The 23,922-nt window shown below is 44.0% G+C and overlaps 1 protein-coding gene across 1 annotated transcript in view; it reads left to right on the forward strand.

Annotated features, from left to right (window-relative positions):
• Positions 1-15,081: 15,081 nt before the first annotated feature.
• Positions 15,082-23,922, forward strand: part of MAPK1 (mitogen-activated protein kinase 1) — a 33,813-nt gene continuing 24,972 nt past the window's right edge. The window contains exon 1 of the mRNA XM_030958570.1: positions 15,082-15,453. Within this exon, the coding sequence (XP_030814430.1) occupies positions 15,311-15,453 (143 nt within the window). The 5' untranslated portion in view covers positions 15,082-15,310. The remainder of the gene's footprint in view (positions 15,454-23,922) is intronic.

Raw genomic sequence — 23,922 nt, forward strand, 5'->3', positions numbered from 1 at the left:
CCAAGCTGCTAACGATGGATCTAATTGTTGGGTTACAGACAAGCACAGGTAACACGAGTTGGGCCACTGACAACAGATATTTTACCCCATTGTTTTCTGTTGATGCAGCTAATTCCACACAACTGTTCCAGCAGCTGGAATGACCAGCATGGGCTGAGTGTGGAGGCACATCAAGAGTTTTCCCTGACAGACTTAACTGGCACAAGGTCATTGGTCTTCACAGGTACCATGTCCTCCTTAGTGCTGGCTGGCAGAAGGCTCCCTGGAGCAGAGCTGCTTTAGCCCTGCTCCTATTGAACCCCACCATGATGGACTTGGAGATGGGAGATCGGATCAGCTGCTGAGATGACTCTGCCAAGTCCCTCTTTCTACCCCATATCTTGCTGAAGAACAGAAATGTTGCCATTGAGATGAAGGTCAAATTCAACAGTGCAGGCAGGCTTTGGTGTTGCACTGGTGAGTGTGCTTTTAAAACCAAACAGTAATCCTCTCCCTCTCTCTGTCCTCCCTCCAAAGGATTTCCATCTCTTCAGAGTGATAGAAATATCAACTCATACATGGACAGACCTTACTCTTACCATGGGCTGGTTGCCTGTACAATTTTTAGTGTCCTGATGGATCAGGACACTAACGTGAGTATCAAATTCCAGACATTCAGTACTAAGGTTACATTTAAAGTCTAAATACAAGGTGTTTGAAAGTTACCAGCTAAACCATTGAGACAAGACTCCTGCTGCACAGTGCAGTGATACCAGAAAATTGTAAGGAAAGCATTTCAAGGGCCGAATTTTGTACTGACACTAAAACCTTTGGAAAATAGTTTAATCTTCCTCCCCTCACCAATTATGTTCTTTCTCATGGAAAAGTTTACAAGGCTGGGTTTTGCCTGAATTGTAGCATTTCAATTTGTCTTGGTTTTGTTTGCTTTCTAAGGTAAAGAGCTTATATGTCTGTGTTGCCAGTCTTAAACCTTTGTAATTGGTGGTTTGTACTTTTTTATTTCCTTGGTAATGCTAGCAAGAGATGGGGAAGGACTGTTTTCTGCAGGGCAAATTAGACATGAAGGGGATCTGAGCAATTTAGTAGTTTTTACTTTTAGGTAGTTTAAGGAAGACCTAATGAATGAGCCCTAATACAATTACTAACAAAAACTGTTTGTTTCTTCCCCCTACTAATAATCACCTTTTGTAATGGAAGACACATTGCAGAGGCTGCCCCTGTCATTAGAAAATTGTCTTCTAATATTTTCTTGCTAATGACCTTTTAAGTCAGTGAGTGTTCCCACTAGCAGTTGGCCAGGCCAGGATGTGCATTAGCAGGCTAATGGCAGGAGTCCTTGCTGTGTCTCATGGCAATCCTCTGCAGCTGGCTGCAGCACTTGGAGCACTTAATGCTGCCTTTAGCTCTGCTAAAGCACTTCTTGTGCTCCCAGCACCTCCTTTGGGAGACTGCTCCATTGACTAATAGATCCCACTGTCAGGAAGTCTTTCCTGTTCTTCAAACTTACTGATCTCAGCTCCAAAATATAGAACTGTAACTTCTTTGACTACTCTTCAATGAAAAGTTAAAAATTAAGAAAAGGAAAGAACACAAGTTATCACACTTGTATTATAAAAATAAAACTGAAACTAGCCTGGTTTCCAATCTTCACTGTAAAACTTGTAGAGCTTGGGGTTTTAGTTAAATGCTGCCTGCAGACATTTTTTGCTGATGGCAGCAAGATCTTGAAGCTGGCCAGCATTAAACCCACCCATAATTAAAACTACTGTGCCTTTGGGTCTGTCAGGGACCGATGTGTGTGCCTGTGTCATGTACAAAAGCTGGCAGCTAATGAAAGCCACACAGAGCTGCTCAGGGAAGTTTGTGAGGTTACACAATGCACTAGTTGAGATGTCACAGGAAAGCCAAGGGCTGGGGGTGTGGAGGGAGGACCACCAGGGCTGCAATTTGCAGAAAAAAGGTGCCAGCACAAGAGCAGCCTGCAAAGCTCCCAGGCTGGGCAGTGGGAGCTGCCTGCAGCCCTCCCCAGCCTGGGAGAGAGGCTGGTGTGCAGGAAGTAGCTGGAGAGGGGTTTTCACAAGGACCTGTTGTTTGGTTGCTCAGATTATATCAGTGTTCTGGCTATTGAGAGGGATTTGGCCTTTGGGTTTTGCTTTCAGCTTTATTTATTTTTGCCTGTTCTCAATTCTCTTTGTGAATACCAATATTCTGAGTCACCCAGAATGATTTCTGCCTTCATTAAAGATTCCTTCCAGCTCCCCTTCGACTGCCTGTAGGCTGGTGCCTGCCCCTGCCTCCCCCTTTGCACTTTGCTGCACATATTTAGCTCTCAGTATTCCATCACTTCTCAACTCCTGCAGCTCTGGCACCTGAGTACCTTCAGTTCTTTGCACAATTTGTGTTCTTCACCGAATCTCTTCTGCACTGTCCCTGCACTGTCCCACATGTTTCCCAGCATTTGAGATATGGTACAAGGCTACAGTTTATCCCAGTGCTACAGCAGCTCTGCTTAGAGCTGATTGAGTGAAATGCTTCAGCCTGGAAACCAGGCATCCAGAGCCTTTGGACTGTTTCTGTTACACAGCTCCTTCTGTGTCACCTTGGATGAATCCATTCACCTTTTTGCCTTTGTTTCTTTGATATTCATTGGTGTTGAAACTGTCTATGGTACCTACACCAAACAGACAGGGCTATGTTTCTGTAAAACCAAAATTAAAAGATGCACTATACAAAAAATGTAATTGTATAGTGCTTTAAGGGGTGTTCCTACATGAATTGCTGAGCTTTGTCACACTCTAAAGCTCATGTGTAAGAAAATACACAATAAAAAAAAATCAATAAAGAAAATAACCTGGGAAGGAGGATGGGTCACTGTGTCAATACTGTAGATGCCTTAGTGCTCGTTAATGACTGTCCCTAATGGTATTCAAACAATCTACATTTGCTTTAGCTTTTTTCAAAGTCCAGATGAGCTGCTCAGAGCTCTCTTAATGATGCGAATTATTTAATGCTCATTTGTATGCAGTATGTTCCTGCTTTGAAAGTACTTCACAGAATTGGAGCCAAATTCAGCCTTGCAGCTCCACTGAAGTCAGTGCTTGTCTGTGCATCTGTTGGTCGCTTCTCTTTTTGGTTTTGATTGAAGAGCTAACTTCTTGTTATGCTGATAATATTTTTTTAAAGGTAATATCTGCAAAGGATTTTTCATCACTCTTCTCTCCTCCCAAAAAATCAGCTGTAAGTACAGAAGCAGTTCTGCTGATTCTCACATCTGCCTCTTAACCCCTGCAAGAGGAGGACAGGCTAAGCAGAATACAATTTTGGTGTTCTTCTCTTTCTTTTACTTTGCACCTCCTAAGCACAGTTTCAGTGATATCTGGCACTTCTCCTGAAAATCATCCTGCAAAGAATCTCTGCCATCTGATGTATGCAAGATATTCTGTGTGGCCCATTTCTGGTTTAACACAACATGAACTGGTGGAGGCCAGTCTTGTACAATTCTGCAGGTTGGCTGAGCTCAGCATAACAATGTTAGGATGTGTTTTCTTGCTGTTGAGAGCAATAGGCACTGGAACCTACCTGAAATTTTGATTTAAAGTGCTGAAAGGTGGAACAGACACTCTTAGTTCAACCACATTCTCATTTTTTGTTAGACTTGATAACTGCAGTATTCTTGTAATGGAGTTTTTCAGTTATCCCAACTATGTTTTTAACACACACTGAAGAAAATAAAGAATCATTGCAAAAATACTGTTCAGTCCCTCTGGGTAATGAGTAGGGTGTGATTTTCAGCTTGCAGCACAGACCCACAGCCATCTACTGCCTGCACAGAGGAAGTGGGAGTAATGGAACAGCAACCTTTCTAGATGTGCATGTCACTAGAATGGGCAGAGACATTTCTTGTCAGGTGTTAGAGATTTGCTGGCAGCACAAGGATGAGTGCTGAGACATGGGAATAATGGCTTCATTTCCAAGCTCCACAGCAGATCAATCCAGATGCCCTGTTGCCCTATTTTACGTAATGGAGTGTATGACTGCTTCCCCTCTGCCTTTTCTGCAGTACTGCCCTCCAGCTCCTGCCTGGGTTAATTTGGATGTTCCCTATTGCTCACTCCTTCCCTGCTCCCCTCAACTCCTCCCTCCCCACTGCTTGCCCATCCCTTTTGGCCTGCATCTCTTCCCTCTCTCCTGCTGGGATGGATGTAATCCCCGGAGGAATGTGGCCCACAGGCCTCTGCAGGACTTGGGTGTGACTCTGGAGAGCCACTGATGCTGAATGTAAAGCAGGAAAAAGCAACCTCCTATCACCTGGCAGCACAGGGAGGGAAGAGCTGGATCTTTGTGGGCTGTTCAGTGTTGCTGGCTGTCCGGACAGCTTATCAGATGAAAAATAGAGGCCAGACTTTTCGGCTTCATGTGCCGTTTCCCTATTCATTGTGTCTGGGTGATGTATTCTCTGCCTGTGGTTTGAATAAATAACTTTCATAGCTACTTTCTGCTTCAGTCCCCCTTGGGACAGCTCTTTCCAACTCAGCTGCATCAGTGTGCTGAAGATGTGAAGTTCAAGTGTGTGGAACAGAGGAAAGAGGAGAGAGAACTTCATGCAGAGCATTTAAGAAGCTTTAGCTTCAATCATGTCTCTGTGAAAGCTGCTGCACATAACACAAGCCTCACCTGCAGTGTAAGCTGCACACAACTCTCTTACTCAAGGCTCTTCTTCCCTTTCCTTTTTGTATTTATATGTCCACAGAGCATTCAAAAGTATTTGCAAGGAGAATGCCAAGCTACTGGTAGGACCCAAACTTGTGATTGTTTTTTATAAGGCTTTGCATTTGGGATGTTGCTGTGTTAGAGAGTGTCCTGGAAAAGTAACAGGGATGTAATGGAAAAAAGAAATCACAATTCTGTGTGGGGAAACTGAGTTTTGCTTTATGTAGTAAGCACCCATCTCAACCCTGCTAGAGCAGAACAAACCCTCTCTCTCACAGAAACTCGAGTTGTTGTTAATTAACGTCTTGCTGAAAGCGAAGGCTTTGCCATCTGTTCCGCCACCTCACTACGAATGTGCTCTCATGTTGATTATGTAAGTAAAAATGAAAATATATTTTGGTAGAGTGCTGCATGGCACTGTGCTGATTCTTCTGTTTCTATTTACCATTCCCTGCCCCCATCCCACAAGGAAAGGAAAAGGCCACAATTGTTTGACTCCTCGGCAGCTTTATCCTGGAGCTGCTGTCCTGGCTGCCAAGCCCTGCGTGTTGTGGGAGCAGCCACCTCACCCCTGCTGTGTTTGAGCTGTGAGCCCTTTGCAAACCCTGCTTATTATTGGGTTCATGAAAAAGCCATGGTGGGAAGATGCCCCTTTAGGTGAAGCTGCTCTAAATTCTTGTGAGGGGTTAGCTTGAAATGCAGAAGAAAAGTGAAAAGGAAGGCCCGGTTACTCCTTAAGTGATAGTCTGACCTCTGGGAGCAGCCTGCTGCTCCTGTTACAAGCGTGGCCTCTGTCTGTCCAAGGGTGGAGAAGGAGAGAAAGAGGAGGGGTAGTTTTCCTGTAAGTGGGTTAGAGCAATTACTGAGGTCTCTTACAGCAAATGAAGTTGTCAGTGTGAGTCACATTCCCTTTTTTCCCTCACTGCCAAGTTTTAGGTACTAACTAGACAGAGGGAGAGAAAAAAAAGGAAAAGCAACAATGGGGTAAAGTTGAACTGGAACAACCCTTCATTCGGGGTATTGTTTGATGTTTTAGCTCTGATTGTACATAGAGATAAAGGATCTATAAATATCCTGTCTGCTGAAATTCCTTATCACAACATCGCCTGTCAGCTGAACAAATAGGTTAGGCTCTCAAATAATACATAATTATGTATGTAAATACAAAATTACTGATTAAATCCCTGCAATGCCACATGCAATGGAGCCTCATCACTGGAGAGGACATTAACCTCTTGTGGTGCACCAGAGCTGCCTCAGGCTCAGGACAGCAAGTGGCACATGCAGCGGTTACTGCTGAAACAGCAGGAGCTTGGAGACTGGGCTGGAATAAGCAAGGAGATATTTATCTGCATGACTAGACTAGATGAAAGCATCTTCTGACACTTTTTGAAAGTATCTGAGCATTTAGTTCTGTTTAGCAAATGTCTGGAACCTTTTCTACTCTGCTTTAGAGCTTTTAATGAAGCATTGTGATTCCCATTGTGGTCAATTGTTTGACACTTTTATTATTACTGGTATGCAGAGTGTTTTTTAATGTTTGACAGCTGGAGAAAGAAGTATTTTGTGCATTGAAACTTTTAGCACAAAGCTGCTGTTTTCCATTCTGCCTTTGTCTTTTATTCTTGCTGATGCAAATCAACGAAAGACAGAACTGATTAAATTACATTTGTTTACTTCTTCCTTGATGATAATAAGACACAGCCTGCCTTTTATAAAAGGCAGAAATAGAGGATGTGACTGTTTCTACAGTATTTCTAGAAAGGCTTTTTCCCCCCCTTACAATATAAAGGCATTTATTTGTTTCTAATGTCTTGATTTACCAGATAATGTGCACTTCCTAATGTGTGTGGAACAAGAATAGAGCTATGAAGGACAGTTAGCAATGGATTCCATTTGGAAGCTTCTATCTTGTTATTTTTATTAATCCAACAGTATAAATTAGCAGAACACATCACAAAACAAACACAGCAAGATACTTCTGTCCTTCACAGTAGGGCTGCTGATCATTGCACAAAGCAGTGCCCTCCATTGCAGGCTTTGGGTTTATACAGCCACAGTCCTGCTACTGGGTCCTGCCTTCAGGGCACTGGTACCACTGCAGAGAAAGGAGAGGCACAAATAGGATTGCCAGGATTGTTTTGGTGAGTAATGTGCATGTCTTGGGGATTGTGTAATACTTTTTTTCTGAACACTTGTCCTGAGAAAGGAGGACTGGGTTTGTCTGTCTTGCTTGTGCAGTTTGCAAGGGAAAATTTCTGGTGGAAAGGCTCTCCTGATCCAGGCTGCTCGTGAGAGGGTAAGGACAATGTCACCAGGAGCACAGAGAATTACAGCTGGGAGACTTTGGGAAGCATAAATGGCAGAAACAGGAGAGGCAGAGGACAAGCAGAAAGGAGGTGGTTAAGGAAGTCATTACAAAACTGCCCTCATGATTGCTTTTTCCTGCATTTTTCAAAAAAAGAGAAAAGTGCAGCAAAGGATGGCAAAGGCAAGAGAAGTGTCTGAAGGCTTCTCAGCAGTGTAGTCAAACCTCCTGATTTTAGAGCTGAAACTAGTCTTAGAGAGTGATATCACCTGGCAGCTGAGCCAAATCTAAAGGACTGCTGGTATCAAAATGATGCTTCTGCTTCCAGTCATGCTGCTTTCTTTGTGCAGGTCTGGTGCTTGTCTGACTCTTTAATGAGCTCATGCAGCTCAGTAAACTGCAAGAAAATGAATTCAGTAAAAAATATACCAGTCCAGGAAAGGAGAAGAATTGGACACTGTGAGAATTGAGACTGCAATGAGTGGGAGAAGTATGAACATCAGAATTTTGCTGCACATTTGGGGTGTTTTGGGGGGTGCCTTGCTCCTAGCTGATGCTTAACCTCTCATTTCACCTCCTAGGTGGGGCTTCCCTCAGAAGGGCACAGGATGAACACGCCTGAGCAGGGAGGTGAAGGAAGGTCAGCCAGCAGCACCAGCCCCTGGGGCAAAGAGAGGATTGAGTGGGACTGCAGCAGCCCAGCAGGATGCTGGCATGGGGAAGAGTGTAGTGCAAGAGAAACCAAGAAGGAAAGGGGACACGTGCAGAGTAACCACAGAAGGTTACTGCAACAAGCACTGGAAAAATGCTTGAGTAGAGGGTAATGGTCCCATCTTCCTAATCTGGCTCTTAAAGGCTTTATTCTCATGTATCCATGTAGCGGCCCCTGAAAGTGCTTATGTCCCTTGTTTAGCCATACATTTCTCTAAATTGGGCTTTGATAAGAGGACAGCTGCTGCATTTTTATTATCTCTGATAAGCAGCAGTAAAATCTGTTTAGAGTTCATGATGGAAATGTATCATATATTGGCATTTTTCCAGCTGCACTTCACAAAGGTAAATGGGACACGAGAGTGGTGCACTGCCCCCTTTTAATCCATTTTCTCTAGATGGGGGCACTTTGCCTCTCTGCAGGAGAGGCCAGCACAGCTACTGTGCTAATAAACACTCATTCCTCACTGCAGCATCTGCACTTCCCAGACTCATAAATCCAGGCAACTTGTAGTTGAATAGCAATTAAATATCCATGTGCATTTCCATACCACGGTCTGGTGCACAAGGCATAGGCTAAGTGGCTGCACATCTGCTGTCTGCTCCCCCACACGTGCTGCTGGCAGAGCCTGATCACTTATCCTGCCACAGTAATGGTACTTGGAAAATTGGATGCAGAGCATCATCCTACAGATATTTTGCCATATCTTTCTAAAAGAATAATGTTCTTTCTTGTTTTGTTTTGTTTGTTTGTTTGTTTTGTTTTTTGGTTTTTTTAAGCAGCCTTTATTGTCTTTCTCTCAGGATTTCCAGGCCAGGGACTCAGTTGGGCTGTTAATGTCAATTGGAAATGAGACATCATATTGAAAAGTTAGTTGTTATTCAGGACACTGATATATCCTCACAACAATTTTGTGTCACTTGTACAAAACCCAGAGACTTGGTAATGCAATAAGATAAATGTAGTGCCTGATTACAGTGGATATATTGGACTTATAAAAGGCATCTCTTATCATGAGGCTCTGTGTATCTGCAATAATAACCACCATATGTCAGGTAAGACAAAGATAATGTGAGCCAGATAATTTTCCCATTGTTAAAACTTTCAAAATCTAAAAAGCTACAAATGTCTTAATTATTCAATTTTGCTTACATCTACTGCTGGTAGCTGGAGGGAACATCTTTCTGATGTTCAGTCTTTCCTCTTGTCTAACTGATAACAGTCTGTGTGGCAGAGTTTTAAATGCTATAGCCATTTAAAGTAAGAATTGTACACAGTCATTGCCCATCTTGCATTTCCACGTAGCAGGACTTTACCACATGAAACTGCAGTTCAGATGTTCCCATCTTGAACAAACAGATAAGCCTTGTAGTTTGCTTTGAACTTTAAAGTGAATTGAACAGTGGTGAAGCTGTAAGAGGCACCAGCCTGTCTTGTGTCTGACTGTACAGTGCTGTTGTTGTACAGTTGCCTATCAAAATGCTTCCCCTTGGAACTGGCAGAAACCTTGAATTCCCTCCCCAACCCCCACCCCGTGGGTCTGTCAGCTGCAGACCAAGTTCCAGCCAGATCACAAGAACATCCTGAATCAGTCACAATAATTTGCATTTCCTTGCCAAAGATTTTATCTGCTGGGGGTGCAAATTGTGCCATCAAGGCTGCTGGTGTTGAAAAATCTGCACCCTTCTCCTCCCCAGCTCTTCCTTTCCCAGCTAGGTTAATTTATCCAGAAGAATTAATTGAAGGAACGAAGATGACAAGTTAGGCCACACAGCAAGACGGCACCACTCTGAACATCTGCACAGTTTGTGTATTTGATTAGGTACCTCAGCACTGGCAGATTATTGTTGTTAAAAGCAAATCTTACTTTTGCCATTTTCATACAAGACTCTCTCCTTCCATTCTGCAGATGTTTGTTCTCTGTATCCCCACATTGTTTAAAAAATGACGAATGATGATAGCAAAAATTACACTTGCTCATTCAAACATCTTGCTGTTTACATATAAAAAGAATCATGTGCTGGGTGCAGTGACCTAATGAGAGATGTGACATTGCCTTCAGCAAGAGCTGGATGGGACCCTCAAAATCTGCTGCTTTCTCACAAATTCTCCTCCAATATATATAATGAAAACCTTCTTTTGTTTATAATGACAGATGCCACAGGGGTTGTATATTTGGATATTATTTTTTCTCTAGGAGTGTTTATTAACAAATGCTTGCAAGTTTTATGATGTGGTGAAAACTATATCTCTCATGATAAACAGGAAGTGCTTAGAGGTATTGCATTACCCCATAATGCAACACAGATTCCAACAGCTTGGCTCTTTTTCTCAAAATATAGTGACACCACTTCCTTTAGGAAATCTCTCTTCTCTTCACAGCTTTTATCTGCTATAGATATGCAAAACTGCAAAAGAAATTTTTAGGTTTTTTTAAATGATGATTCATCAGTTTTGGACTGTAGAAACTGATGTCTATAATTTATACAAAATCTATTAAAAATAAGCAGTAAAGACCCTTTGGGCTGTCAGATCAGTGGATTGAACAAAAAGTTCAAGGAAAGGAGACCGATACCTGCCCTCCCTCCAGGAGCATAAGTGAAGACAGCAAAGATGCAGATTTCCCTGCAGCAATAAACCTGGAGTTGCCTCTTCTGCAGTTCCATGTCAGCAAGGTCAGGACCTGCCCAGCAGAGAAGAGGGAATCATGTTTCCTTGTCACATGCCCAGGAAAGCCCAGTGTGACAGTTTGTATGTGGAGCCTTCATCCAGAATTGCTGTGCTACAGCCTCCAGCTTGCTCCTGAAGGCTGCCACACACTTGTCATGGGATGTACAGCCATTAATGCTGAAAGTTCAACCCTGGTGAAAATCTCAGAATGCCATTAGTGTGCCCTCCCCTATCATTTGTTTCTGTTCAGCCACTGCCCATGGTTTAGATTGCATCTAATACCAGCAGACAAGCAGGACATGTCTGTGTGCCATCAGAGTCATCAGCCACGTTTGTGATCAACGTCACCCCAGCAGACGCCGACGTCAGGGAAAGCAGGTCCTGGGGAGCTCTTTTTAGAAGGCCTGGCATCATTCCCCAAACTGGTTCTCCATGAATAGACTTGGGTGTCTGCCAGGGGCTTCACTTGCACACAGCCAGATGCAGTGGGGTCTGGATATCACCCCTCCAACCAGGACCCTTCTATTCCCACAGCTCAGTCCCACTATCTGCTCATTTTAATTTACATTCTTCCCCCCCATATTCTCTTTTATTCATTCTTGCATCACCCTTTTTCCTCTGTCCTCACATCAGCCACCCTCCGCATTACAAAAGTTCCCTACATTTTTAGCTATGAGCAAAAAGCATTAAAAATGCAATATTTGGACAACATAAAATCCTAATAATCCTGTTTCTACATGCTTTGACTTCTGCCTCTGCTGGAGGCATCACTTGTCCTGCCTACAGCTGAAACAAGAATAAATGTGGGGGAAACACACTGCATGTTCTAGTATTTGTAAATTATTAGACTTCTGAGGTTATGTAATAATTTTATCTCTTTTTTTTTAATTTTCTTAGCAATCAGGGATACCAGAAATGCAGAGATCAAGAGACTGATATTATGTACTAGCTAAATCTTCCTGTAAGAACTTAATAGCCTTCCAGTGTATAAGGCTTCAGCCCAAGAAATCAGGGGTGATGTAGCAGGACCTCAGTGAAGACTCACAAGTTGCTGTAATATGCTGTGTAAATACTTAATATGCATATGTTTCATTTTGTCAGTCCTGTAAATTAACTTTTTATCTGGTGATTCAATTCTCTTATCATCCCCAGCTTGTTTACTGCATTTTAAGTCTTGGGCAAGATGAAGCAAGCTCATGAGGAGTTGCTGGTTTTCAAAAGATACAAGCTCCAGATAACCGAGGACAAGTAAGGCACACAACAATATTGAAATCACTCAGAGTTTTATTGCAGCTGACTGAGACAGAGTGTGCTTTGAGGCTGGGAAATTTCCATTACTGAACTGCAGGACAGTGCCTGGATACTGCTACTACTGCAGTTGAAAAATAAAAGCAACTTAATTTTATATAGACAGCAACAAAATGTCAGTATATTAATTAAAATAGCTAGATTTATATGGTAAGCTTTTAAGGTTGCTGTAAAATGGATCACTTAAAAAATATTTGGAGTATGATTGTAAACTACTTGTTCAAAACTAAGGAACATAAAAATGACTTGAAATTGCAACTGTGTTTTCAAACCCTATTTGTGAACAGCAAAACTAACCAGAACATGATAGATAATACAAGACATCTCTTACAACAGTGACAGGTTCTGACAGTGACAGAATGATACCCAGTGCAGGATCAAGGCTGTTACTGTCAGAATCATTCTGCAATTAATAATCTTTTGTGCTCCCCTTGGCATGCACAGAACAACCACAGCAATCTGTTTTCTCATCTTAACTCCATGGTGTCTAAGCCACAGTAAGCTCCATGCAAAGTCCATCAGAATGTTGAATGTGGAAAAAAGGAAATACTGGGGGGAAAAGTAAATTTGTTCTGGCACCAAGTGCCCAGCAATTTGGATGAGAGATTGTTTTTAACCTCCCAGCAGTACAAGATTACAGTAAGAGCCTCATTTTCGTTAAGGTCACTTTACGCAGCCAAAGCAGTGGTCAACATTCTCCTGAAGATCAGTCTCAAGGGATTTCTGATGTGTGTCACCTGTTCAGTCAAGCCCAGGTAGGTACTGACTAGAAGTTATTACCAGCTGATGCTCTTTCTGAATCTTAGGATAGTTCCCTGTGGATCAGAGCTCATATTTAAGCAATTTCAGGAACCATCACCATGGTTCCTGAGTGCCTTACAAGTTAAAATATATCTTTATAAAACATTTTAACATGTCTTATTTCTCTCTCTCATCACCCCCGCACAAAGGCTTGAGGTCTTTTGAAACAATTCTGGTAAAACTGTTTGTACTTAATGCCCGTGCTTGGTTGGGGTGATGGGGAGGTTCAGGTTCATGCTGACATACTGGTACAGCAGCTACCAGGAAAGCCACGGCTGCAATGTCCCACACAAATCACACAACCGGTATAATTATGATGATTTTAGGAGATGTGGCTTCAGTTTTAAATTAGCACAAAGTTCTGAGATGCCTCCCACCCCCTCATGGAGGGGCACCATAGGGCAGCTCCATGGTGTTTGTCCTCAGCCTGACCCGCCACTGCTGATCCCAGGGCTCAGGGGCCTTGTGGTACAATGTTCCCTTTTCAAGAGACCTATTTACAGAACAAGAGTTAACAGTTAAAGCAGAAACAAGCAACAGTGCAGGGAATTTCTAGATCCTGATTGCAGGATGAACTCATTCATGTGACTCCTGAACTTGACTGAAGATGGAGACAGTCCAAACCATGACGTATCTACACTGACTTAGCTTATGGCTTAGTTTTTTCTTAATATTCCTGTTTCTGCTTACACAAACTCTTCTCAGCACTGCTTGGATTTCTTTTTGAAATAAAAAGGTTTTTTTCTTCTGCTTCTCGTTACCTGGTATCATTTTTTAGTATAACCTCTTTTTCCCCAACATAGCTCTTTATTTTGATCATGGAACTCCTAATTTTCTCAAAACACATTTATGTGCTTTCCAGAATTGAGCCTTTAATGTCACCTTGTTAAGGCAAAAGACCCAACATTAAGTGCAGGTAATGGCAGTGTATTTAAGTAGGCTGAAAACTGATTGATACCACTCCCATCTGCTCTGCCTATCTCAGCAACTGCAGAGCTTCACTGAAATACTGCACCGAGTTCTGTCATGGGAGGAGTTGTTGGGAGAGCATGCCACAGCCTCTGACCACTTATTTGGGCTTAATTGGATTAGACATATATTTGAACACAGCGCTCAAAGGAGCTGACAGTCCTTCCACAATTTCCTGGCCTGCCTGGTCGGTTTCCTTTTTGATCAGACGCATCCCAGTGAAGGTAGAAAATAATCTAGATACACACCAGTTTTTAATTAAATTTGATATGACAGGCTGTGTTTCAGCTACATTTTCCATAATAATTTGTTTTGCATTTGCTGATGACAGATTTATTTATGTATGTAATCAGAACTGTAAGCAAATTTTCATTTTTAGAGAACCTTTAAAATAATACTTCACTTGGTTTCAGAAAATTTAAACACATTTACTGCTGACTGAAATTTCTGAGAAGAATAGTGCTGTGTTTCTGAAGAGCATAAGACATCATGAAACAAAAACCATTATACACACATAAAAATTAATACATCAGAAGCATTATCCCACTCAAAATACACAAAAGCATGAGCTGTAGAGTCGCCTGCCTGTTAGAGGGGAGTTTGTTAGATTTTGGTGCTCTTTCCTGACAGCTTTCCCTCCATCACCTGGGCTGGGTGGCACCCGGAGCCTTGGGGACACCTGGGGCTGCGGCCAGGCCCGGGACTGCCCTCCCCACCCTGGGCAGAGCTGGGAGGGAGCGAGGGGAACGAGGGGATCGCAGCGCTGGAAGCAGCGCCGGGACACTGAGAGGGTTCGGCTGTGGCAGAGGAAGCAGAAGGGCCAGAAGAAGGTGGGATGCCAGAAATGACCCCGGGGAGAAGCAACACATTGTCAGGGACATGGGTGGGGACAGTCTCCAGGCAGGGACAAATGAGAAGCAGCAGAGATGGTGGCAGTGAAAATGTCAGCAGTAACCAAGGATCAGTACTTTTTGTCAGGGTCATTAGAGAACTGCAGGAAAAAAGGCAAAAGTGGAGTTAAGATCCTTGTGCACAGACTACTGCAAACAAGGAAAAGCTATTTTAGGAAAACTCTGCCCTGCAGAGAAACAGAAAAGGTACGGCATTGCTGCAAGCAGCGCTCAAACCGTGACAAACCTCCAGCTGAGATTTCACCTCCCCTACAAAGTTTATTTACATTTACACGGGAAGCAGCGAGCAGGAAACCGTAATTACATGTAAAAGCAACATGCTAAAAAGAGTTTGCAAAACTATGCGCTGGAGTCGGGGAGTGTCACAGATGAACTCGCCCTTATGGCGGTGCCCGCGCTCTGGGGCCGGCGGGGCGCTGAGGCGGGGCCGGGCCCGGCACCATTTCCCGCCCGTCACCTGACGCCTCTAATGGCGCCGTGCGCCCACGTGACCCGCCGCGCGCCCCCACGTGACTCACGGCCGTCGCGCCCCCTCCCCAGCGGCTGCGGTTACCGCAGTCCCCGGCCCCGCCCCTGGCCCCGCCCCCTGCCGCGCGAGGCCCCGCCCCGCGCCGCTCCCTGCGCGCGCGCCCTCGCCCCCCCCGTTCCCCCCCTTCCAGCTCCCGGGCCGGGCGGTGCGCGCGCGCGCGGCCGGCGGCGCCTCCTCAGAGCGGCCGCGGCGGGTTCGGCGCTGACGGGGCCGACGGGCCGAGACCGGCGGAGCGGCCGGAGCGGGCGGTGCCTCTTCCTCCCTCCTCCTCCTCCTCCTTCTCCTCCTCCTCCTCCTCCTCTCTCCTCCCTCCCGCATCCTCCTCCTCGCCCCCCTCCTCGCCCGCCTCCGCCCCCCCGCACGCAGGCACCGCGGTTCCCGGCACGGACAACATGGCGGCGGTGTCGGGGGCAGGGGCTGCGGGCGGCTCCGCCAGCGCCGGCGGCCCGGAGATGGTGCGGGGACAAGTGTTCGACGTGGGGCCGCGCTACACCAACCTCTCCTACATCGGCGAGGGGGCCTACGGCATGGTGTGGTGAGTGCGGCCGCAGGGGCAGCGCCCTTGCCCCGGACAACTCCCTCCTCCCTTCCCTCCCTCCTTCCCGCCGCCCTGCCCGGCCGCGGGCCCGGCCCGCCCTTGCCCTCGGGGAGGGGGAGCGGAGCAGCTCTGTCTCGCTCTCCTCAGCTCTACCTCCCCCTCCGTGTTCCCGAGGTTGTCTCTCCGGCATCACCCTTCTTTCCTCTCCCTCCCTGCACCCCCCCCATCCCTCCGTCGGTGGGTGCAGCTGAGCGTCTCGTTTCGTTTCGCTCCTGCGTTTATTTTCTTTAAATCTTGTGCCTCTGGAGTTAGTCTCTCTCGTTATTTCCTCCGTCTCCGTAGTGCGATTGCAGACGGTCGGGAAGGGGGGGAAGGTGGTAAATGCTGTTGGCAGCCCCGCATCCCTTGTATGCCCTGCGAGGGCTCACCTGGCTGCGGCAGCCCGAGGTCGTGGGGGATAAAAAAGGTGAATTTGAGCACAGGAGTTGCTGCCGCTGCCTGACTTTGCCCAGGACGTGCTGGCTGTGCTGCAGAGCTGGCCGGGTTAGTGCCTGCGTTAACGTGTGCAGGTGAAAGTTCTCTTCAGCTGTCCTAGCTCTAAATTCTATTACATTATAAAGACTTAGTCTGAGTCTCGCTGAAAAACGATCGTGTATGTTTGCTGTGGGTAACATCGGTCTTACAGAGCGCCGTGAACTAACTACAAAAACCGTGAACTAACTGGATTAAGAGTGTGAGATGGATTTTTTTAGCAGTCTCAGTGAGCTGGGTGATGCTGTGTGATCTGTGTATCTAATGACTGGGTTATTAACCTGGCGTGCTCAGTGGCCTTACTTAAGATTTCATATTTTGTCTTCCATTAGTTAAAAAAACCCTGTAGTCCTGAAATAACTTAAGGGATGCAGATGAAAAACTCTTTTTTGTTGCGGTTTTATCAACTTTCTTGCAACACTGCCTCTGTTTCTTCAGTATGGTTTTTGACCAGAAGTACTAAAAGCGACTTACAGGCTGTGACTTCATGAAAGCTTTATCAGCATTAATTTTTCTCTCTGATGAGGAGTCTTTTGTAAAGCAGTAGATTTCTCAGTGAGGACACCTCACAGCCTTCAGCTGTGCGCTACAGATTTTTATAGCTGTAGGTTTTTGCACATAGTCACTGAATTGTGCTGGCCTGTCAGGATGAAGTCATTGTGTGTTTCAGGGAGGGAGCTTTCTTCTAGGCCTGAGTTTAGCTGGGAGATGAGCCTCTCAGAGTTTTGTGTTGTGGCCTTCACTTTTTTTTTGCTGTGGGAAGAACCTTCAAAATATAAATCAGAAATCCCGTTTACAGTGTAAAAATATTCTTGTTATTGTTTCAGTGTTAGAAATCACAGCAATATATCTAGTCCAAAACTTGTTGATGTAGCTTCTGGTACAAGCTGTACTTTATTATGGTTATTTTATCATCTGAACCAGGGTAAGGAAATGAGTGCAGATAATCTCAGTAGTGGCTGCACTGGTTTGCACTCACAGTCAGGTTTTTGAAGGTCCTGGGGAATAGCATTGCCGAGGTGTGTGCTGGGGACAGTGCGGTTCACTTCTACAGGGTGTTAAACACTGTGTTTCACAAACAAAGGGAAAAGCTAAAATGTTTCACCACAGATCAGGGACTGCAAGAAGCAGCACGATGGCAGCTGATGCCCTTTTTTGGCATCCCTGTGCCAGTGAGCAGATACAGGGGAAACGGGGCCACTTCTGCCCCTCCAATTCATGTGTGGTAAACTTCTACACTGATGCTGTTTCCACTCCAAATCCAAAAGGTTGGTTTTTATTTGAAAACTTCTTTTGATACTTTGTGTCTGCTGTGAATGCTGTACAAAATCACTATCAAAATTTCCAAATCTCCAGTTCACTTGAAATACGCACTTGGCACTGTGTTTCCTGCTATGAAATTATTAACATAAAATGCCACATTATCTATTTTGTGCTCTTGATTATTGCTCTTGTGCCTTGGGTGTGAAATGACGGGGAACAAAGTCTCAGTTTATAGCGTGTACTTGATCAGGAAAGTGTTGGATGCACTTGCAGCAGTGCCATAGCAGCTGTGCTGTGTGCTGGTGACTGCAATGAAATGTGATTGCCATCAATCCCAGCCGTGCAGGCTGTGCACTTCACTGCTCTGTGCTTCGTGTTTTGCTCTTGTTGCTAATGCAGTGAGGATCTGCAGAAGCTTCTCCCTCAGGGGGTGGGGTAGAGGGCAAGCTGTGAGTGTGCAGATGGAGATGTTTCCTGCAACTGCAAAAGCCATTTAAATTTGTACACTTTAATAAAGGAAAGCAAAGCAGGCCCTGATGGTTTTGTTTTAGACCCACAGCTAATGTGGAGCTCTTCGGAGATGATGGTTATTTACAAGTGCACTGTGCCATAAGGCTTGTGACATGGCAAACGAGTGTCTTTTGACTCTTAAAATCCTTCACTCTCTTTCTCGTTTTTATCCTAATTCTTATGTTTCTACATTATTGGATTAGGGATTTGAAAACAATAAAATGCTTTTGATTATATGAGTAAAAGGGCAAATGGCAAATGAAGTATTCTTAGGATAGTGCTGTTATGGTCAGTCTTCCATTTTGATTTTGCAGCAGAGAGAATAATATTTGAGAAATATTGATCACAACATAAAATACCAGTACAGGAAACAGAGGAAGATGTTGGCTGAAGAGACTGTACGTGAATGTTCTTTTCTGGATTTGAAAACCCTTAAAGGCATTTAACTATTTTCCCTAGTGCAGTCATTTTTTTACATAATCAGATTTTGAGTAAAAATAAACTGAGCAGAGCAGTGTATTTACTGCTGTGTTGTGGTTGGACTTTCTCAGCTTGGTAAGCAGAAAAGGCACGTTATCAGGCCAAACCCCATCCTAATGTCCTCCAGTTCAACTCTGCCAGAATCGTTCAGCCTGTGACACAGGCTTTTGCCTTTTGTTGCAGAGGGTGAAGTGGTAGGAGGTGGATCCCTGTCAGAGCCCCTTTCTAACCCATTTTTGTTTTGGTCATTCTGCGTGTGAAACTAAGGGCTGAGCACAGAGCAAAGTCTGAGCCAAAATCCTCAGCACTTCCTAGGACTGCAGGACATTCTTTGAGCAATTACTTAGTCATACAGTCATGTTTGTTACTCTGACTTAATTTATCCAAATATACGTAGATGTTGTGTTGTCTTCTTCCTCTCTGCTTTCACTTAAGAATTGTTAGTTCTTTTGAGGGGCATTGGGGTAAAGTTCTTTAAGTGACTTTCCCTTTCATTCAGTGATAGGATGTTATCAACATCAGAGTCAGATGGAATGCACTTTTTGACCAGATCTGAGAGTTTCAGAAATACCTTTCAGACACAACAAATTGGGAAAGGTTGTTGGGGTTGTTTCTTTCTCTCCTTATGTGGGCTTGGTTTTATTATTAGCAGTAGTATTGTTTTAAAGCAGCCTGTTAACAAGCGATACTTCAAACACACTGGAACAGCAATAAAAACATGATAGAGTTGAGCTTTACATTTCCAGTGTGACTTGTTCTTCCTCCAGTTGGTCAGTGGTAATTTGGCAGGGATGATAATTTGATAGTGAAAAACAAATAATCATTTTGGAAAGAAATGGTGAATTGAATGTGATAGGGATGTTCTCATTTTTATCCTAGCTTTTGGAAGCTTTTTTGTCATCAAGCTTCTATGAATGTGAAGTAATATCAGTGCTGCAAATAACTGATTATAAATAAGCAGTTGAATGCAGATGAGTGCAGTTGGAAGAAAATAATCTGCAAGGTCAAATTTTGGATTTCTTGCTCTGAATTTGTCGTGTTACAAAGAGAGCTTTGTGTTACTGATGTGCTGTGAAAGAGAGATATTAGAAGTTTAGGTAGTCAATAGTTAAATGCTAAAGTAATACCGAAAAGAATACTTAAAACATTTGGCAGTAGATTCTTTAAAGTTACACTTCTCTCTACTGTTTCATGGAACTGCCCTACTTTTAGAGCATCAATAATTTAAAATGAAGAGAAGCATATTAATAAAGAAACTAAAAGCAGAAAGAAATCAGGAATAGAACAATCTGCAAGGCATAGATATTGATATTAATACATGAAATTTGAATGGAATTGACGGTTGCATAATAGTTTCTTTTGAGTTACATGAAAAGGTGGATTTTGCATCCTCTGTGGGGGTCAGCATGGTGGCTGGGGTGGGCTGCTCAGTGGCAGTGATCAGAAAGAGCCGTTCATGTTTGTTCTGTTAACTCTTGCCTTGATCCAGAGAGACAGAGAGCCTTTAATGATGGAGCCAGTGCCGGGATCCGTGCCCCTGTTTGTGTGCGCTTTTAGGGAGCACAGGTTGGATCTGCGTGTCGATACCTGGTAATTAACATCTTCTGTCTGTGTGATAAAGAGAGCAGGGAGCTGATACAACTCAGCCAACCCGCCCCAGTGCAAGGATCAGAGGAGGGAATTAGGGAGTGTAATTGGTGGCTAGTTATCAGCTTCTTCCCTCTGGGGAGAAGGCAGATGGAAGCACTTCCCTCCAGTCACTCAAGCTTCTAGCACTTACCTAACCTGCCGTGGGAACCCAAAGGAGGAATTGGAGCTGCTTTTCCTGCTCTCCCCAGTAATGGACAGACAGGTGGCCCCCACAAGCTGAGCAGCAGGGACAGGCAGGAGCCACTCGCTCATGTCAGAGCTGTCTTCCAGGTTCATGGAAGGTAAGAGGTAGAACTTCTGCTGTCAGCCCAGAGCAATGGGATACTGGCTTAGCTGAGGAGTGCAGCTCGTGGACACTTGCATTTTATGAATAAATACACGTTTTTCTTGCACAGCGTGATCCATCCCATGAGACAGAGATAACTTATGGGTTTTCTTAGAAGCATGCTTTATTAAGGAAATAAGGCTTGTATGTTCACAGCATGTGTATGTGGCTGCATCTGTCCATCTCCTATACCCGTACATGTGATTCTAGTACCTACTGCCTGCCTTCCATCAAATCTGACAGATGGTAAAAGTCTTAAAGATGGAAAGTTATTCTGCAGGTTTCACAAAAATAGGTATTTTGCTCGAGTGAAGAGATCCTGTATGCTGCTCCACTGGGGAAGAGATTGTATTGGGTCACATGTGAGAATTCAGACTCCCCAAGGAGACATGACATGCCCCAGTTTCACAGATGGATTTATTGCTGCTCCTGAGACTAAAAATGTGTATTTGTAGGACACCAGGCTCTGTTGGTTCAGTGGCTTCTTGTTCAGGGGTGGGGATCTACAGCCCAGAGAAGAGTTGGTGCTTTACCAATTGAGTAGGTGTAGAGCTCAGCTTGTGTTGAAAACTAGTACTTCGCCAACATAGAAGGTTTTTTTAATGCTTTTTCTGTTGATACTCTGTCAGTTTTCAGCTGTGATCTAGAAATGAAAATAACTGATTGATTTGGTATTTAATGAAAATATTTTATGACATCTTGTTATGGAATATTTCACAGCATAATGTAGGTTGAAAGGGACTTTCTGAGGTCATGTAGTCCAACCTCCTACTCAAAGCAGGGCTGATGTCAAAATTAGACCAAGTTGCTCAACATGTCCACTGAGTATTTCCCAAATCTCCAGGGATGGAGACTCTACAACATCTATGGGCAGCTTCTGGTTTTGGTGTTAAACCAATTGTCCAGTGATACTTTTCCCTTAAAAACATGAGAGTCTGCCTTGCTGCAACTTGGGACCATCCCCTCTTGTCCTTTGTACTCTTTGTCTCTGAGAAGAATCTGGATCACTTTTCTCAGTGATGTAACTTAAAAGAGCAGTTCGATGTTTTCCGCCCCCACCCCTTTTCCCCCTCCTAGCCTATACAAACCCAGCTTCTTCAATTTTTTTTTCTTTCATGTCACATCCTTCAGCTCCCTATGCATCCTAATGGTTTTCTGCTGGATTTGGTCCAGTACTGGAAGGGAGGAAAACTGGATGCAGAATTCCAGATGTGCCCTTACAGCAGGAATCAGTTCCCTTGACCTGCTGGCTGTGCATATAACACAGCCCAGTCCTTGGTCAGCCTTCATCACTGGGAGCTGGCACTGCTCCTGGATGAAGTTGGATGTTGTTCTGATAATTTGGAGAAGGCTTTCACTTAAAGTGAAGTATTTTAGGAATTTTTAAAATAATATCTGGAAAAAATCCCAAACCCAGAAACATTTTATTAAGTGATTTCAATTGTGTTTGATTTTGATTTCCAGATCACTCAAATTAAGTGTATGGAGCTATAAATGTATTTAAAAATATAGCTTCTATGTTATTGTGTTGTAAGGGAAATAAAAATAATAGTGTAATAGTATGAAATTCAGCAGTATAGTTCATTTCAGGTGATTTATCTGTGTGAAATCTGTGTTCTGTTAATTGGCAGGACGGTTATTAAAGATGCTGGTTTGCTTGCGGATGAATCTCCTTCTCAGAAGAGAGCTTGTTTTCCTTTGCTTTAGTACAATGTTCGGGTATATGTTTGAGCTATTCTCAAACTCATCTTTTTGCAAGGTTTTGCACAAAAACCAAATGCAGTTCATTGTCAGCTTTGAGCAGGTAGATTGGTAAGATAATTACAGCTTGTACTAAATGTCATCGATTCAGATGGTGTTAGGTCCTTTGGCAGGGTTTCCTGTGCTCCATCGGGGTGCAGGAGTTGGTTTCTGTTTCACAGCATTCCTGTCTCCACCCGTTTCCGCTGAGCAGGGACAGCCCCGGCTCCTCCCCAGCCCCTCTGCAGCCTCCCGGTGCCCCGGCTGCCTCCACGCTGCCTGGGGCTTGTGCTCTGCCCCTCCAGCCCGGTGACCTCTTACTGGTGGATTCAATACTGCTTTGTGTATACATGTCTTGTAGAAAGGCTGTAGGAGAAATATTTTTCTGTTAGATTTGGGCAGAATCTTCACGGCAGTTCAGTTTTAGCAGAGTTGTGCACATGCTTTTATTGTCCATCTGTTTGTAGTACCCAAAATCACAACCTAAGTTCCCCAAGAGGAAATCCCTTCTCTTGGAAGTCCTTCTTTGTATTTTAAGAGAATTTTCATAAAATACTGAAATACTCTGTGGTGATTAGGATGCAAATGAGAGTTTTTGTTACATGGTGGAAAGTAATTGGTCTGTGTTGTGGGTATGTTTTAAGTACGAGCAACTCGCAATTAGGCTGCAGTTTATAATGTGCAATTACTTCATTTTGCAGTTTTTCTTAACGTTAGCAGCTGCCACTGCAGTACATTACTTCTTGCTTCTTCAGAAGGAAAGCAGATTGCTTCGCCAAATATTGCTGATGTGTCCTGAGTAAAATTTCAGGTCATTTGAGCACTCCAAATCAATACTCCCCAAAATGCTTCAGTCTGGAATTTGCCCAGTTTTATTGGGATTTGGATGCTGCAAAATATCCCAAATGACATTCAGGTTGACTTTTATATTGGATTTTTTTGAGTGTTTCATAATTGTGAAATAGCTTCCTTTCAGCTACTGGAGCCAACATGTCTTAATGCTAATACCTCCTCTGAACAAACCACCAAGCTGTGAACATGCTGAGGGTTTACTGTTGGCATGTCTCTTTAGAAACATGGAAAAAACATGGAGAAAATGCCTTTTAATCTTACACAAAGGGAAGTAACTTCTGATAGTGCTGAGATGCACACTCAGTGCTCGTGGTTTGGTTGTTTTGGTTTGCAAGTAAAATGCTGAACCAACCATGGCAGAGTGGACAGTAGCAATGACCTTGTTTTCATCAGAGCTTTGGGATAGTTTTCATTTTGCACTGATGTTTCTACATCAGGTTTAGAAAAATCTCTGCTCTTGAGTGTGTATGGATGATTTTGTTCTGTTTTCTTTTGGGATGAAATACTGTGAACTATCTCTTCTGAAGATTTATATGGTGTGGAATCAATTAAATAAGCTGATTTTAGGAGGAGTATCTGGGATATAAGTCAAATTAGAACCTTAGCAGACAAAAGACTAAACCATGCTGGAGGATTTGCTAATCCTATCACCACTCACAGCTCTCTGGTAGTGCTCTCCCTTCTCTCTAGGAAAGGGGAAGTGTTTCCTGCACACATTCATGATTCCTGCTTTACTGCTTGGGAATGTGGTGGTTGTTTTCCAGGCTCTGAAGTAATAGTGATGATATTGCTGACCTCTCCTTTGCTGTCCTGGTGGGTTTTTGTTGCCCCTTGAGGAGCCTTAAGCACAGGGGGAGGAGTTGGGCACCTCATCCATCAGCTGTGTGGGGGCTGAGCTCTCCTGAGCTGAGCTTTGCAGGGCTGAGCCTTGCAGCCTGACCTGTGCTGATCTCGGGCTGTGCTGCTGCTGCTGGGGCAGCTTTTCCCTCCCTGCCTCTGCTCTGTCACTCCTTCCTCCTCTCTTGTGCTGGGGCCTGCCCAGCTGGAGCATTTGCTGTGTTGGAAAGCTGGTTTAGCTGAAAAGTGACTTCATAAAAAAATAAAATGGAAAGGTG

The sequence above is a fragment of the Camarhynchus parvulus genome, chromosome 15, assembly GCF_901933205.1.
Source record: "Camarhynchus parvulus chromosome 15, STF_HiC, whole genome shotgun sequence".
Classification (NCBI taxonomy): domain Eukaryota; kingdom Metazoa; phylum Chordata; class Aves; order Passeriformes; family Thraupidae; genus Camarhynchus; species Camarhynchus parvulus.